Genomic DNA, 11,759 nt, shown 5'->3' on the forward strand with positions numbered 1-11,759 from the left:
CAGCAGCTTCCAACTGGGGTTCTGATGGACGGGTTCACCTAGTCCACCAGCTTACCAGCCCCTGTTGACGGCAGAGATCAATCTGGTGACCAGCTTTGCTAGTGAGAAAGTCAGGATTCTGTTAATACCACCTTGAGAAAATAGCTTGCTGAGACACCAACCCGGCCGGCAGACCCTCGGCACTTCTGAGACTAGCTTTGGAGGGTGGAGTTTAGGCTTTTCCTCCAAGAAAATACGGTCTAATGATGGACAAGGCCAAAGAGAAAAAGGTGGGCTCAACCTGGGTGTGGGTGGGCAGATGCAGGCAGCTTTACTGCTTCCCACACTGGGTCACTTTCTGCATCACCAGTGTGTCTCCTCCAAAGGGCCGAAGTATCCTTTTGTAACTGTGAATCTTGGCTCAGAAGGAAAGTTGTTTCTGCAATGCAAGGGTTAATCCCAAGCAGAAAGTATTTTCCAGTAAATTCCTTGTCACCACAACAGATAGCTCCAGGAGAGTGAAATCCTTTCACCGTATTCAATCTTAGGTTTTTAAATTTTTTTCTTTTAATTTATTTTGTTTTTCAAGACAGGGTTTCTCTTTGTGTAACCCTGGCTGTCCTGGAACTTGATTTGTAAACCAGGCTGGCCTTGAACTCACATTGAGCCACATGCTTCTGCCTCCTGAGTGCTGGAATTAAAGGCAACACCACCACCTGGCTTCAACTTTACATTCTGGAGAGATAGCTCAGTGGTTAACAGCACTTCACTGCTCTTCTAGTGGTCCCAGTTCCCAGCAATCACATGGTGGCTCACAACCATTTATACTGGGATCTGATGCCCTCTTCTGGCATGCAGGTGTAGGTGCAGCTAGAGCACTTACATACATATTTTTTTTTTTTCTTTTTCTTTTTCTCAGAGCTGGGGACCGAACCCAGGGCCTTGCACTTGCTAGGCAAGCGCTCTACCACTGAGCTAAATCTCCAACCCCCATAAATATTTTTTTAAAAATTCCTTCCTCTGTGGTGTGAGCATACACACCATAGTGGAGGTCAGGAGACAACCTCACTTTCCATATTGTTTAAGGCAGTCTCCTCTTTGGTTCCTGTCTCTGCTCATCTCAAAGTACCCTGGGAGTCCAGACTTGTGCTGTCCGGCATGGTTTCACGTTGGTTTTGAGAACTGACCTCAGGGCCTCATGCTTGCACAGACACTTTGCCCACTGAGACATCTCCTCAGTCCAAATTCAACTTTTTGCTTTTTTGTTTTTGTTTTTGTTTTTTTTTCAGAGCTGGGGACCAAACCCAGGGTCTTGCGCTTACTAGGCAAGCGCTCCACCACTGAGCTAAATCCCCAACCCCTTGTTTTGTCTTGAGACAGGATCTTTCTTCATAGCCCTGTTATCCTGGAACTCACTCCACAGAGCAAACTCATAGAGACCCTCCTGCCTCTGCCTCCTGAGCACTGGGATGAAAGGTCTGTGCCAGCACCGTTCAAATTAAACTTTTAAAGCCTTTCTTGGCAATACTTCGCAGACAGCTGGGACAAGGTCACTGCTGGGGCTGCTCATTACCCTGCTTCTACCTCCTCAGGTTCTAAAGATGGTTGGATTGGGGCTGGAGCGACGATTTAATGGTTAAGAACATTTCCTTTCTTTCTTTCTTTTTTTTTTTTCGGAGCTGGGGACCGAACCCAGGGCCTTGCACTTGCTAGGCAAGCGCTCTACCACTGAGCTAAATCCCCAACCCCAGTTAAGAACATTTGCTCCTCTTTGCAAAGGATCCAGGTTCATTTCCCAGCATCCGCATGGTAGCTCGCAACTGTAACCACAGTTCTAGGAGATCCAAGATCTTTTCCCACCTCTGTGGGCAGCAGACACATACCGCACAGATATCTGCTCTCGGATCCTTAGGAGATTAAACTTGCTGATCCTCTTCAAGCCTACAGAGATAGAAGACAACCTCGGTCCGGAATCCATCCCCGACCCTGGCCTGGACACAATTTCCAGGTTGTGGAACCTGGAAGTACTCACAGTAGGGGTGATCTCACCTAAAGATGAGAGGCAAAGTTCTGACTGGAGGAAGAGCCAGGAAAGGGGTTAGGGAGTCAGATGGTTGCAGGACAGGCTTTTGGACCGTCCCTGACCCCTGGGGGCTTTGCAGTAGAATGCTATTAGCGAATCCCAATGCGTCTGTCAAAGTGCCTGGGCTTTTGCTGCCACCAAGTGATGGGTTGCAGGATTGCAGGGCGGGTTATTGGCTAGGTAGGAAACCGGGAATTTTCTCTCTGAGCCTTCATCCCCTGGGCTTTGAGGTTTCATTGCCTCTCTCTTTGGTAGAAAAACCCAGTTCCTTCTATAAGAAGAAGAGGAAGATGATGGCAAAACTGGACTTGGGAATCTGGCCCTGTCCATGGGGCCCTCCTGAGAAAGGCCAAAGAACTGGAAACTGAGGCAGGGCATTGTCTAGTACCACTGGGAGGTGCCATCAGCAGGGCAAGCCTGACAGTTCTCAGCACGTGTTGACAGATGGGAGCCCAGGCTCCAGGGTCTGCACAGGGTCGGGTGGGTCCAATCTCGCACCCCTGCAAACTGGAGGTCAGCTCCACGCTGTCGCGACTCTCCCTCAAGGCGGCAGCCTCGTGTTCCCAACGGTTGGGATCTCGGCGCCTTAGATTTCCAGCGCCACAAAAGGGAGCTGGCACTTGGCAGAGCGGAGAGCGGGGGCTCTGGAAGCCTCCGGAGCGGGTCCCGGTCGGAGGGCGGGTCTGGCTGTAAGTCTCACTTCCGCCGGACGCTCTTAGGAGAAGGATGGAGGAGGAGCGGAGGCTGCGGGGGAGGCTGAGCCGCCGCAGGCCGCCCGCAGGGGGCGGGTGAGGCGGGACAGAGCGGAGGGGTGGGGTCCTGGGGGCTTTGGAAGGAGGTGGGAGCCTGGGAAGGCGGTGGGGACGCCGCGACGTTCCCGCCTAGCTGCGGGGTTCCTCGCACACGTGCATCGCGCTACTAGCCACGCTCCGCCTCTCTCCGGGCGCGGTCGCTTCTTCCGCCCCAACCCTGCAGTCCCCATCGCCACCTCCGCCACCCCTCTTTCCGTCGCCTATTTAGCCTCTCCTTTCGCAGCTCCAGGCTCCATTTCCTCCTAGAGTTCGTTTACCCTTCAACGTGAGGTTCATTCCTGTCCCCTTACTATGGGCTTCCTCCTCCTCCATTACTCCACTGTGGGCTTGCTCCCCACCCCAGCCTTGTTGCCCCTCACTGTAGAACCAACCCTTCGTGACATCTACCATGGATCCCCTGGCTGACCCTTCTTATGATTCCCAGGCCCCCTAACTGCCGCCCCTGGTTTCTCTCGGAGGAAAGTAAGAGTGAGCCGTGGGCTGCTCTGCTGCGCAGCACCGTGGGCGGGAACACGGATTGGACCCCGAACAGTCAGCCATTACCACCGCTGCCTGCTTTTCCCAGCCAGGTGTGTCCAAAAACACTAAGCCGGGATGACTCCGGAGAGGGATCTCAGGCCCTGGGGAGGTCATGGTGTTGGTGGCTATGACCTTAAGGGCACTGCTTTTCAGGAATCTCTGCCTGACCCAGAGTCCACTGTGCCTCCTGAGGTCTTCACTGTAGGATCCAAGACTTTTTCCTGGACGCCTTTTCCGCCTGCCCTTCGTGGCTCTGGAAGCTCCTGCCGCCTGTTACGTTGTCCTGAAGGCTCTCCGGGGTCACCTGCTCCATCCCTGAAAGGATGCCCTGCACTGGATTCCCGTCAAACTCCCAGCACCCAGGAGTGTGTGCAGAGTCAACTTGTGTTGCTGAACTGCCCATTGTGCCAGAAGGCATTTGACCCGAAGTGAGTGTCCCATCCCAGACCTCAAGCTGAAGACTTAGCTGGATGTAAGGCCCACTGGCTTAGGAGGCAAAGAGAGTGCCTGGTGGGGCTCAGGCCTTTTGTTTATGTAACTAATTTTTAAATTATAAATATTTACATACATGTGTGCCTGGCACGCATGCATGTGGAGGTCAGAAGACAACTTCTTGAAGTCTGTTCTGGCCTTCTATCACGTGAGTCCAGGGGTTGAACTCAGGTCCTCAGATTTGCTGAGCCTTTATTTGCTGAGCTTTCTTGCTAGTCCTGGTTAATCAAGCACAGAGTTGGCTTGATTAAATAGCTGTCAGAACATGAGGCAGGTGGGACCCTAGTTCAGAGCCCAACAGGCTCCTCCAGATGATTACAAAAGAAATTGTGCTGAGCTGGAAGTGGAGGCTTATGTGCTTTTAATCCCAGCCTTTGAGGGACAGATGTCTGAGTTCCAGGCCAGCCTGGTCTACATAGTGAATTCCGGAACAGCCAGTGCTATGTAGAGAGAGATCCTGTCTCAAAAAAAATGTGCATATTTATTGTTTGTGTAGTATATGTACATGTTCAGAGAGTTTGTACACAGAGGTGCTAGGGTGGGCTACACAGTGGGCTCAGGATACGCCTGTCTGTCCTGCCACCAGTACCTGTATCACGAATGTATACAGCCTTTTACATTGGTAATGTTTGCATAGAAGGTACGTTACCATTAACTGAGCCATCTTTCTAACCTCCAAAATGTGGCTTTTAAAAAAAAAAAATCAGATTCAAGCCTTTATGAATTTGGGAGGGTCCCCAATCCCACCCCTCGACAACAGCTCTCTACTCATACCTATATAGCTGAGACAAGGGGGATGTTGACAGGGCTGCCTTGAGTCAGGTTATGACTGTACCCAACTGGGGTCCTGTTTATGTGACAGTGAGTGATTTGTAAAGCTGACACCTCTGTGCTTCTTACCAATCAAGAGACCCAGGGGCAGAAGCTGAGGGCTTAAGCCCTTTTGGGGAATTCATTCTCGAAGAGCCCATCAGATTCCTGATTATGTCAGGGCTCCCGCTCTTGTTCCGGGACAGCCTTTTGTCTGTGCTGTCCTTTGGTGTGTCTAAGAAAAGACTCTTGGAAGATAGGGCCATTGAAGAGGGGGGCTCACTCCATCCGTTGGGTGCTGTTCAAGCAGCCATTTGAGAGCTTGGCAAAGCACCCTGCTTTTTTTTTTTTTTTTTTTTTTTGGTTCTATTTTTCGGAGCTGGGGACCGAACCCAGGGCCTTGCGCTTCCTAGGCAAGCGCTCTACCACTGAGCTAAATCCCCAACCCCAGCACCCTGCTTTTTAAGGGTAGGTGTCAGCGAGGTAGGCTCAAGTCTTAGCAAGTCCGCAGTGCTTATAACATCTTCATGTTGAGCTATAAAGAAACTGGGATGTATTTGGTCAGACTCACCTGAGGTGGCAGCCAGGTCACCAGACTGACTTGGGGGACATCATGTCCCATGCCCTTCAAGGAGTTTCCTTCCGTTTCTGCCCCACTGCAGGGTGTTCTGGGGCTGAGATGGCAGGGATGTTGTCCCAGTGGGCAAGAGCTGTTAAGGAGGCAGACTGGCTCTGGGCAGGTCAGCTCGACACAGCGAGCTGTCATATTGTCTTCTGAGGCAATCTGTGCAGACATTGCTGCCCAGCTGAGCTGGCACTGGGGATGCCCCTCAGGTAGGACCACACCATTCTCTTTCCTTCCTTTAGCACAGCATGAGCCACGCTGTTTTATTCCTAAAGGCGGCAGGAATTAGATACTAGGGTTGGCAATGCAGAGTGTTCTCTGTCCTACGATCTTGCTGCTGTACTTGGATACTTCAAAAATTTATTCCCATCTTTGGGGACCCGGGTGCAGTATCCCCAGTTTACCAGCCTGCAGATACTCAAGTCCTTTTTTTAAATTTCATTTATTTATTTTTTTACATAAAACTATTGTTACTTCGTAAGTCCTACATCTCTGCGCATGTAGGACAGTGCGCATCTCTGTCTCTGCATGTCTGTCTGTCTGTCTGTCTGTCTGTCTGTCTATCTTTCTCTCTCTATCTGTCCATCTGTTCCCCCATAACCCCTGGTTGTCTGTCTCCCTGCCCTTTTATTTCAGTATGTAGCCTAGGCCTTGAACATCAGAGCCCAAGCTGTCTTCTCACCTCAGCTTTCAGAGTAGCTGGGATAACCAATGTGTACCATGCCTAGCTCATGTTGTGACTCTCAACGGTACAGTCGATAACTGGCATGAGTCCATGTTGGTTTGCTATAACCAGGGATGGGCTGTGTCCAGGAGTTAGCAGGAGCCCAGCTGTAGGGTGGGTGCTACAGAAGTAGCTCTTGCTGTAGGGTGGTACCTGGAGAAAGAACCCCTGAGAACCCACTTGAGGGATGACAGCTAGAAACTCCGACAGATGGTCCACACAGAACCTTTGAGGTGCCTTGCAGAAAGCTGGAAGGAGGGAAGTGTTAATACTTTGGCCACATTGGCTGAGGGGCTCTCATGGCCTTCAAGGACCATTTTTTTTTTTTGGCACTGCCAGTTGAGAGAACCAGTGGAAGTCACAGGACCTGGGAGCCTGGGAGTTGTGGGCTCAGGCTAGGTGAGGGGTCTTGCTGTCCATTCTCTGGCCATTGATCTGGATGTGGTTCACCTAGGATATAGTGAGCAGGTCACACCCTGGGAAGGGTGTGAGGGCAAGCAATGGGTACCTGGCTGGCCAGCCTTAGTGTATCCAGAGGATCCTTAGGATCTGTGGGGTTCCACCTGAGGACTACTGTGGGTAAGTTCACCAGCTTCAGCATATACAGGGTGAGCTGGCTGCTGGGAGACACAGGGCACGGTGATAAGAGTCTTTCACAGGGTTCTGGGTTTGTTCTACACTAGGAGATGGTAGTCCTGCTCTGACAGGTTGCGATGAGACTGTCTGGCATTGGTCTGGAGAAGGGAACTCATTGTGGTGGTCACATGGCTTCAGGAGCTATAGAGAGGGATGCAAGACAGAGTCTGAGTGAGGAGTGTTGCTTCGAGGATTACTATCTGAGGATGGAAGGCTATAGGGTATTCAAAAGAAGCAGGGACTTTAGAGCAGAGACCAGTAAGTTTAGTCACTCTGGGTACATGCCCCCTGGTGGTGATATCTAAGAGATGGCCACTATTATAGGATGGTGTCCACATGGCCTCACAGTAAGTCCTGGGCTAGTTCTACTGATCACCCCAGTTGGGTCACCTCCTCCCTCTGATGGGCAGATGAAGTCAGGGGTGGAAAGACTGCCCATGTGCTACCCTTGTTCTTTGGCCGTGATGCCTTTCCCTGGGCCGCTGACCAGCATTCCTGAGGTACAGGTGCTATATGGGCCTTCCAGAAATGTAGTGCCAGAGGCCATATGACTGAATGACTGAATCTTTTTCTGTTTTTTTCTTTTCTTTTCTTTTCTTTTCCTTCCTTCTTTCTTTCTTTCTTTCTTTCTTTCTTTCTTTCTTTCTTTCTTTTTTTGGAGCTGGGGACCAAACCCAGGGCCTTGCACTTGCTAAGCAAGCGCTCTACCACTGAGCTAAATTCCCAACCCCCATATGACTGAATCTTGCATGGTAGGGCTTGGTCCTTTCACATCAAGAAAACATGTCAGACATGGTGGCACATGCCTTTAGTCCCTGTACCCGGGAGGCAGAGGCAAGTAGGTCTCTGAGAGTTTGAGGTCAGCTTAGTCTACAAAGTGAGTTCCAAGATAGCCAAGGCTATGTAGGAGACCCTCTTTCAAGTCAGCCAACCAACCAACTAATGAACTAACCTACCAACTAATGAACTAACCTACCAACCAACCAACCAACTAACCAACCAACCAACCAACCAACCAACCAACCAACTAACCAACTAACCAACCATCTCCCTCAAAAGAAAGCATGCCCAGACTGGGTATCTCCTGAGTGTGATGTCTGCCTCTTGGAGGACGGCAGGCAGCTGTCCTGAGGGACTCTTAACATTCATGCACCTTTCTTCTGGGCAACCCAGTGAGCTGGACTTTCATGAGAACTGCCTTGTGCTGGTTGATGGAAGGATCTAATAAGTTTGACCAGCCAATATGCCGATATGTTATAGTTAGGCTCCGGGCTTGCGGAGGGCCTGCACTGGACCTCTAGAGCCAACGTGGTGTCTCCAGCTTCCCTGCTGATGTGTCTGCAGATAGCCCTTTCATTTTGTGAGACGGGGTCTTACTGTGTAGCCCTGGCTGTCTTTGAACACCCTACGTCAACCAGGCTGGCCTTGAACTCATAAAGGTCCATCTTTCTCTGCCTCTTGAGTGCCGGGCTTAAAGGTATATGCTACCACACTTGACTTTTATTAGACTTGAGTTACGTGTGTGTGTGTGTGTGTGTGTGTGTGTGTGTGTGTGTGTGCGCGCACGCGCGCATGCGTGCGCATGTGTAGAAGTCAGAGAAAAACTTGTGGGTTCCAGGGACTGAACTCAGGCCATCATGTTTGGCAGTAAGCACTTAACTCCCTGAGCCATCTTGCTGGCCCCAGAGAGCCTTTGGGTTAGCTTTAGACATGGATGAGTGAGCCAACAGATGGCATGGGAGCTTTTCAAACCCTGGTCAGGGAAGGAGTCTCTGGGACTAAGACATTTCTGGCCTAGAGAAGGGCTCTCAGACAACAGGGAGCGGAGAGGGGGCGGGTGGGAATGGCTAGCTCAACCTGATAAGGTTATCACCATAACCTTGCTTACTGTTCCTCCAGCTGTCATGGAAGAGCCCAGGACTCTCCTCAGTGGGTCACAAGTTTGTGGAGGCCCTTCCTGCGTCTTTTGACTGTTTCCTCTCCCTTGCAGGCTGACCCAGCTAGATGTGGATAGCCACCTTGCTCAGTGCTTGGCTGAAAGCACAGAAGACGTGGTGTGGTGACCTGCAGGCTGCCTTGCTGTATCCTCTCCTTCAAGCCTATATGCTGACATTGGATGTGGCTGCTGAGAGGTCTCTGGGACACCTGAGGGCTGGCTCCTTCTGGTTTTGTTCCTGGGCACAGGACGTAGTGCTGGTCACTGACAGCAGGCAGCAGATCCCCTGCGGGCTCATTTTCATTGTCAGCCTAATTGGATTTGGAATCACCTAGGAGACACATCTCAGGGTGGAGACACATCTCAGGGTGGGCCTGTGAAACTGTTTCTAGAGATTAACTGGGAAAGGAAGAGCCACTTGAATGTGGGTGGCACCCGTGGCCTGGGGTCCCACTGATTGACTATGTGTGGCACCATGGCCTGGGGTCCCACTGACTGAAAAGGGAAAAAGGAGAAATTGAGCTGTTTCCTGATTGGGGATGTGATGAGACACACTTCTCACCTATGCCCTCCCTGCCACAGGGACTGTACCTTCTTCAACTTGTGAGCCAGAATAAATCTTAAGTTGCTTTCCAGTATTTTGTTATAGGGAGTAGAAAAAAAAAAAAAAAAAAAAAAAGCACTCAGGCAGGCAGGGACACCAGCATCTGTCACGAGGTAGAATTTGGTATCTTTACCCAAATTAGCATCTGTAACCAGGCAGCCCCTTTTCCTGACCCCAAGAGTGACGTACTGGGACATGTTCCACAGCCATTTTTTTTCTTTTTTTTTCTTTTTTTCGGAGCTGGGGACTGAACCCAGGGCCTTGCGCTTGCTAGGCAAGCGCTCTACCACTGAGCTAAATCCCCAACCCCTCCACAGCCATTTTTTAAAAAGAGAGAATTGTGTGTAGCAGGCATGTGTCTGTGTGGGGGTGTGCACATGTGGATGTAGTTACCTGTGGAGACCGGTGGAGAGCATTGGATCCTCCAAAGCGACAGTGATGGGTAGTCGTGGACAGCTGGGGCTCTGCAAGAGCAGTGCGTCTTACATGTCCGAACATCCTGCTAGACCTTCCAGTTGTGTTTTAACTTCCTCAGCGCACTCATCTCTCCACAACGGCGCTGCAGGCTGAAGCTCATCCCTCAGTTACCGAACTGCGGTCTTTGCCCCAGTGATGATGATGGAGCCTTTGGGAGGCGACAGATCACGAGGGTGGGGTTTCCTCAAGGGGACTGGTGTACTGACTGAAGGGGCTTTGGGGGACAGGAAACCCATTTCCACTCGAGACATAGCAAGAGGCCTGTCCTCAGTGTCCCTAGAACTCTCCGAGTTGACTCCTTGGTTTTCAGGACTAAAATGACAGTGTGTTGTCTACCTAAGCTGGGGAGTGGCCTAGTTGTACAGCATTTGCCCAGCTTGAATCAACCCCTAGTTCTAGCCCGATACTGGGAGGAATGAAATGTGTTCTGGCTGACTGGTACAGCATGTAGAGGTCTCCCTGACCTTATCTCTGCGGGGCAGGGCTCAGGGCCGTTTCAGTTCACATCAGAAGTAGCTCCTGAAGGAGACACTGTAAGGGGATGGGGGGAGATATGGCCATACCTCCATCAGTCACATGTTCTGGCTGACTTGTAAGTGTAAGTGGCGTAAAAGCAAATTTACATTGTTTTCTTCTTGTGCTCTTAAGCCCAGATTCTAAATAGTGGGCTCTAACACCCACTTAGGTTGATCACACCCTCCTCCACCTGACCCCCTCTGTGTTTTGAGCTCACTCCATGACTGAGGGCAACTTGATTTTCCTGTCAGTGCTGGGATTACAATGTCCCCTACTAAGCTTGCTTGTGTTGGATATTGTCTACAGAAACAAGTGTTGGCCTGGGGCCGGGGACAGGCATGGTCTGAAAGTCCAAGATAACCAGCAAATCTGTGTTTTCCTTTCAAAAATGGTTTCAATGGGTTCCGCGTGGTGTTTCGAATCTGTAACCACAGCAGGTGATGGAGAAGATCAGTTCACGCCCAGCCTCTCCTACATAGTGAACTAAGGCCAGCCTGGACTACAGGAGTCTGTCTCAGAACACAAACTGAAAGGGTTTCAGATAAACCACAAAACACACGAAACGGGCTGTGGTGCAGCATAGTGCTTGGTGAGGACTCACCAGGTGTGAGGGCTCACCAGGTGTGAGGGCTCACCAGGTGTGAGGGCTCACCAGGTGTGAGGGCTCACCAGGTGTGAGGCCTGGGTGCTGCCTAGAATCCTTCGAAAAACTCAACAGTGCCCAAAACTGGCTGTGTTGCCAGGTGAAGAGGCACATTTCCAAGGCTGCCATCTTGGGGTTCTTCTAGAGGAGAGCAGAGAGGTTAAGTGTACACAGACGAGAGAAGACTCCCTGGTCACAGGCTGAAAAGTCTGACAGGATACCTGCAGGTTAGAGATGCTGGCATGCTGGCAGCTGACTTAGTCTAAAGGCAAGGCTTAGAAGCAGTGACACCAATGCTGTGGGTCTCTGTCAGACGGCCTGGAGTAGGTCCCAGGGAAAGTGGGGAAGAGAAGACCAAGCCTGGAGCTCTGATATAAGTGGCCAAACGGTATCTACCGAGGAGGACTCTTTTCACCTGGTCTTGTGAGACTCAAACTAGTCTCTAGAAATGTTCTCACAGATACCCCAAAATGATATTCTCTCAGGTTTCTGGAAATTCTTCATCGAGTCAGCTGGTACATTTTTAACTTCAACCCCAATGCTATAATCTCAGAAAGCAATGGGAATCCCAGAGCTGGGAGAGCGTGCGTGCGTGTATGCGTGCGTGCATGTGTGTGTGTGTGTGTGCGCACACACACGTATGTCAGCGCTGTCTGATGTTGTAGTGGCACACCCATCCAAATCCCCAAAACACACCAGGAGGAAGAGGGCATGCCTGGGACTCTTCAGTCGCAAGGACAGACTCAGGTCATGGGGATTGGGACATGGGCACTGAGTAGGCAGGTGTGTGGGTCTGTGGTGAGAACCTGATTGTATCCTGGGAAGGGGCTCTTAAGGAAAACAGAATAAAACCCTTTGCCTCCCCCAAACCCCTACTTTGAGTTCAAATAACAACAGGAAGGG

General features: G+C 50.9%; 1 protein-coding gene across 4 annotated transcripts; it reads left to right on the forward strand.

Moving 5' to 3' along the window:
* Nucleotides 1–570: 570 nt before the first annotated feature.
* On the forward strand, nucleotides 571–9,257 carry Faap20 (FA core complex associated protein 20). Of its 4 annotated transcripts, none has more exons than XM_087550166.1 (4): nucleotides 571–2,751; nucleotides 3,299–3,443; nucleotides 3,547–3,821; nucleotides 8,671–9,251. In XM_087550166.1, exons 1-4 carry the CDS (start codon nucleotides 2,507–2,509, stop codon nucleotides 8,741–8,743), a joined length of 738 nt encoding a protein of 245 aa, XP_087406292.1. In that variant the 5' UTR covers nucleotides 571–2,506; the 3' UTR covers nucleotides 8,744–9,251.
* Nucleotides 9,258–11,759: the final 2,502 nt, after the last annotated feature.

The sequence above is a fragment of the Rattus norvegicus genome, chromosome 5 (genome assembly GCF_021556685.1).
Source record: "Rattus norvegicus strain SHRSP/BbbUtx chromosome 5, alternate assembly SHRSP_T2T, whole genome shotgun sequence".
In the NCBI taxonomy this organism is placed as follows: Eukaryota; Metazoa; Chordata; class Mammalia; order Rodentia; family Muridae; genus Rattus; species Rattus norvegicus.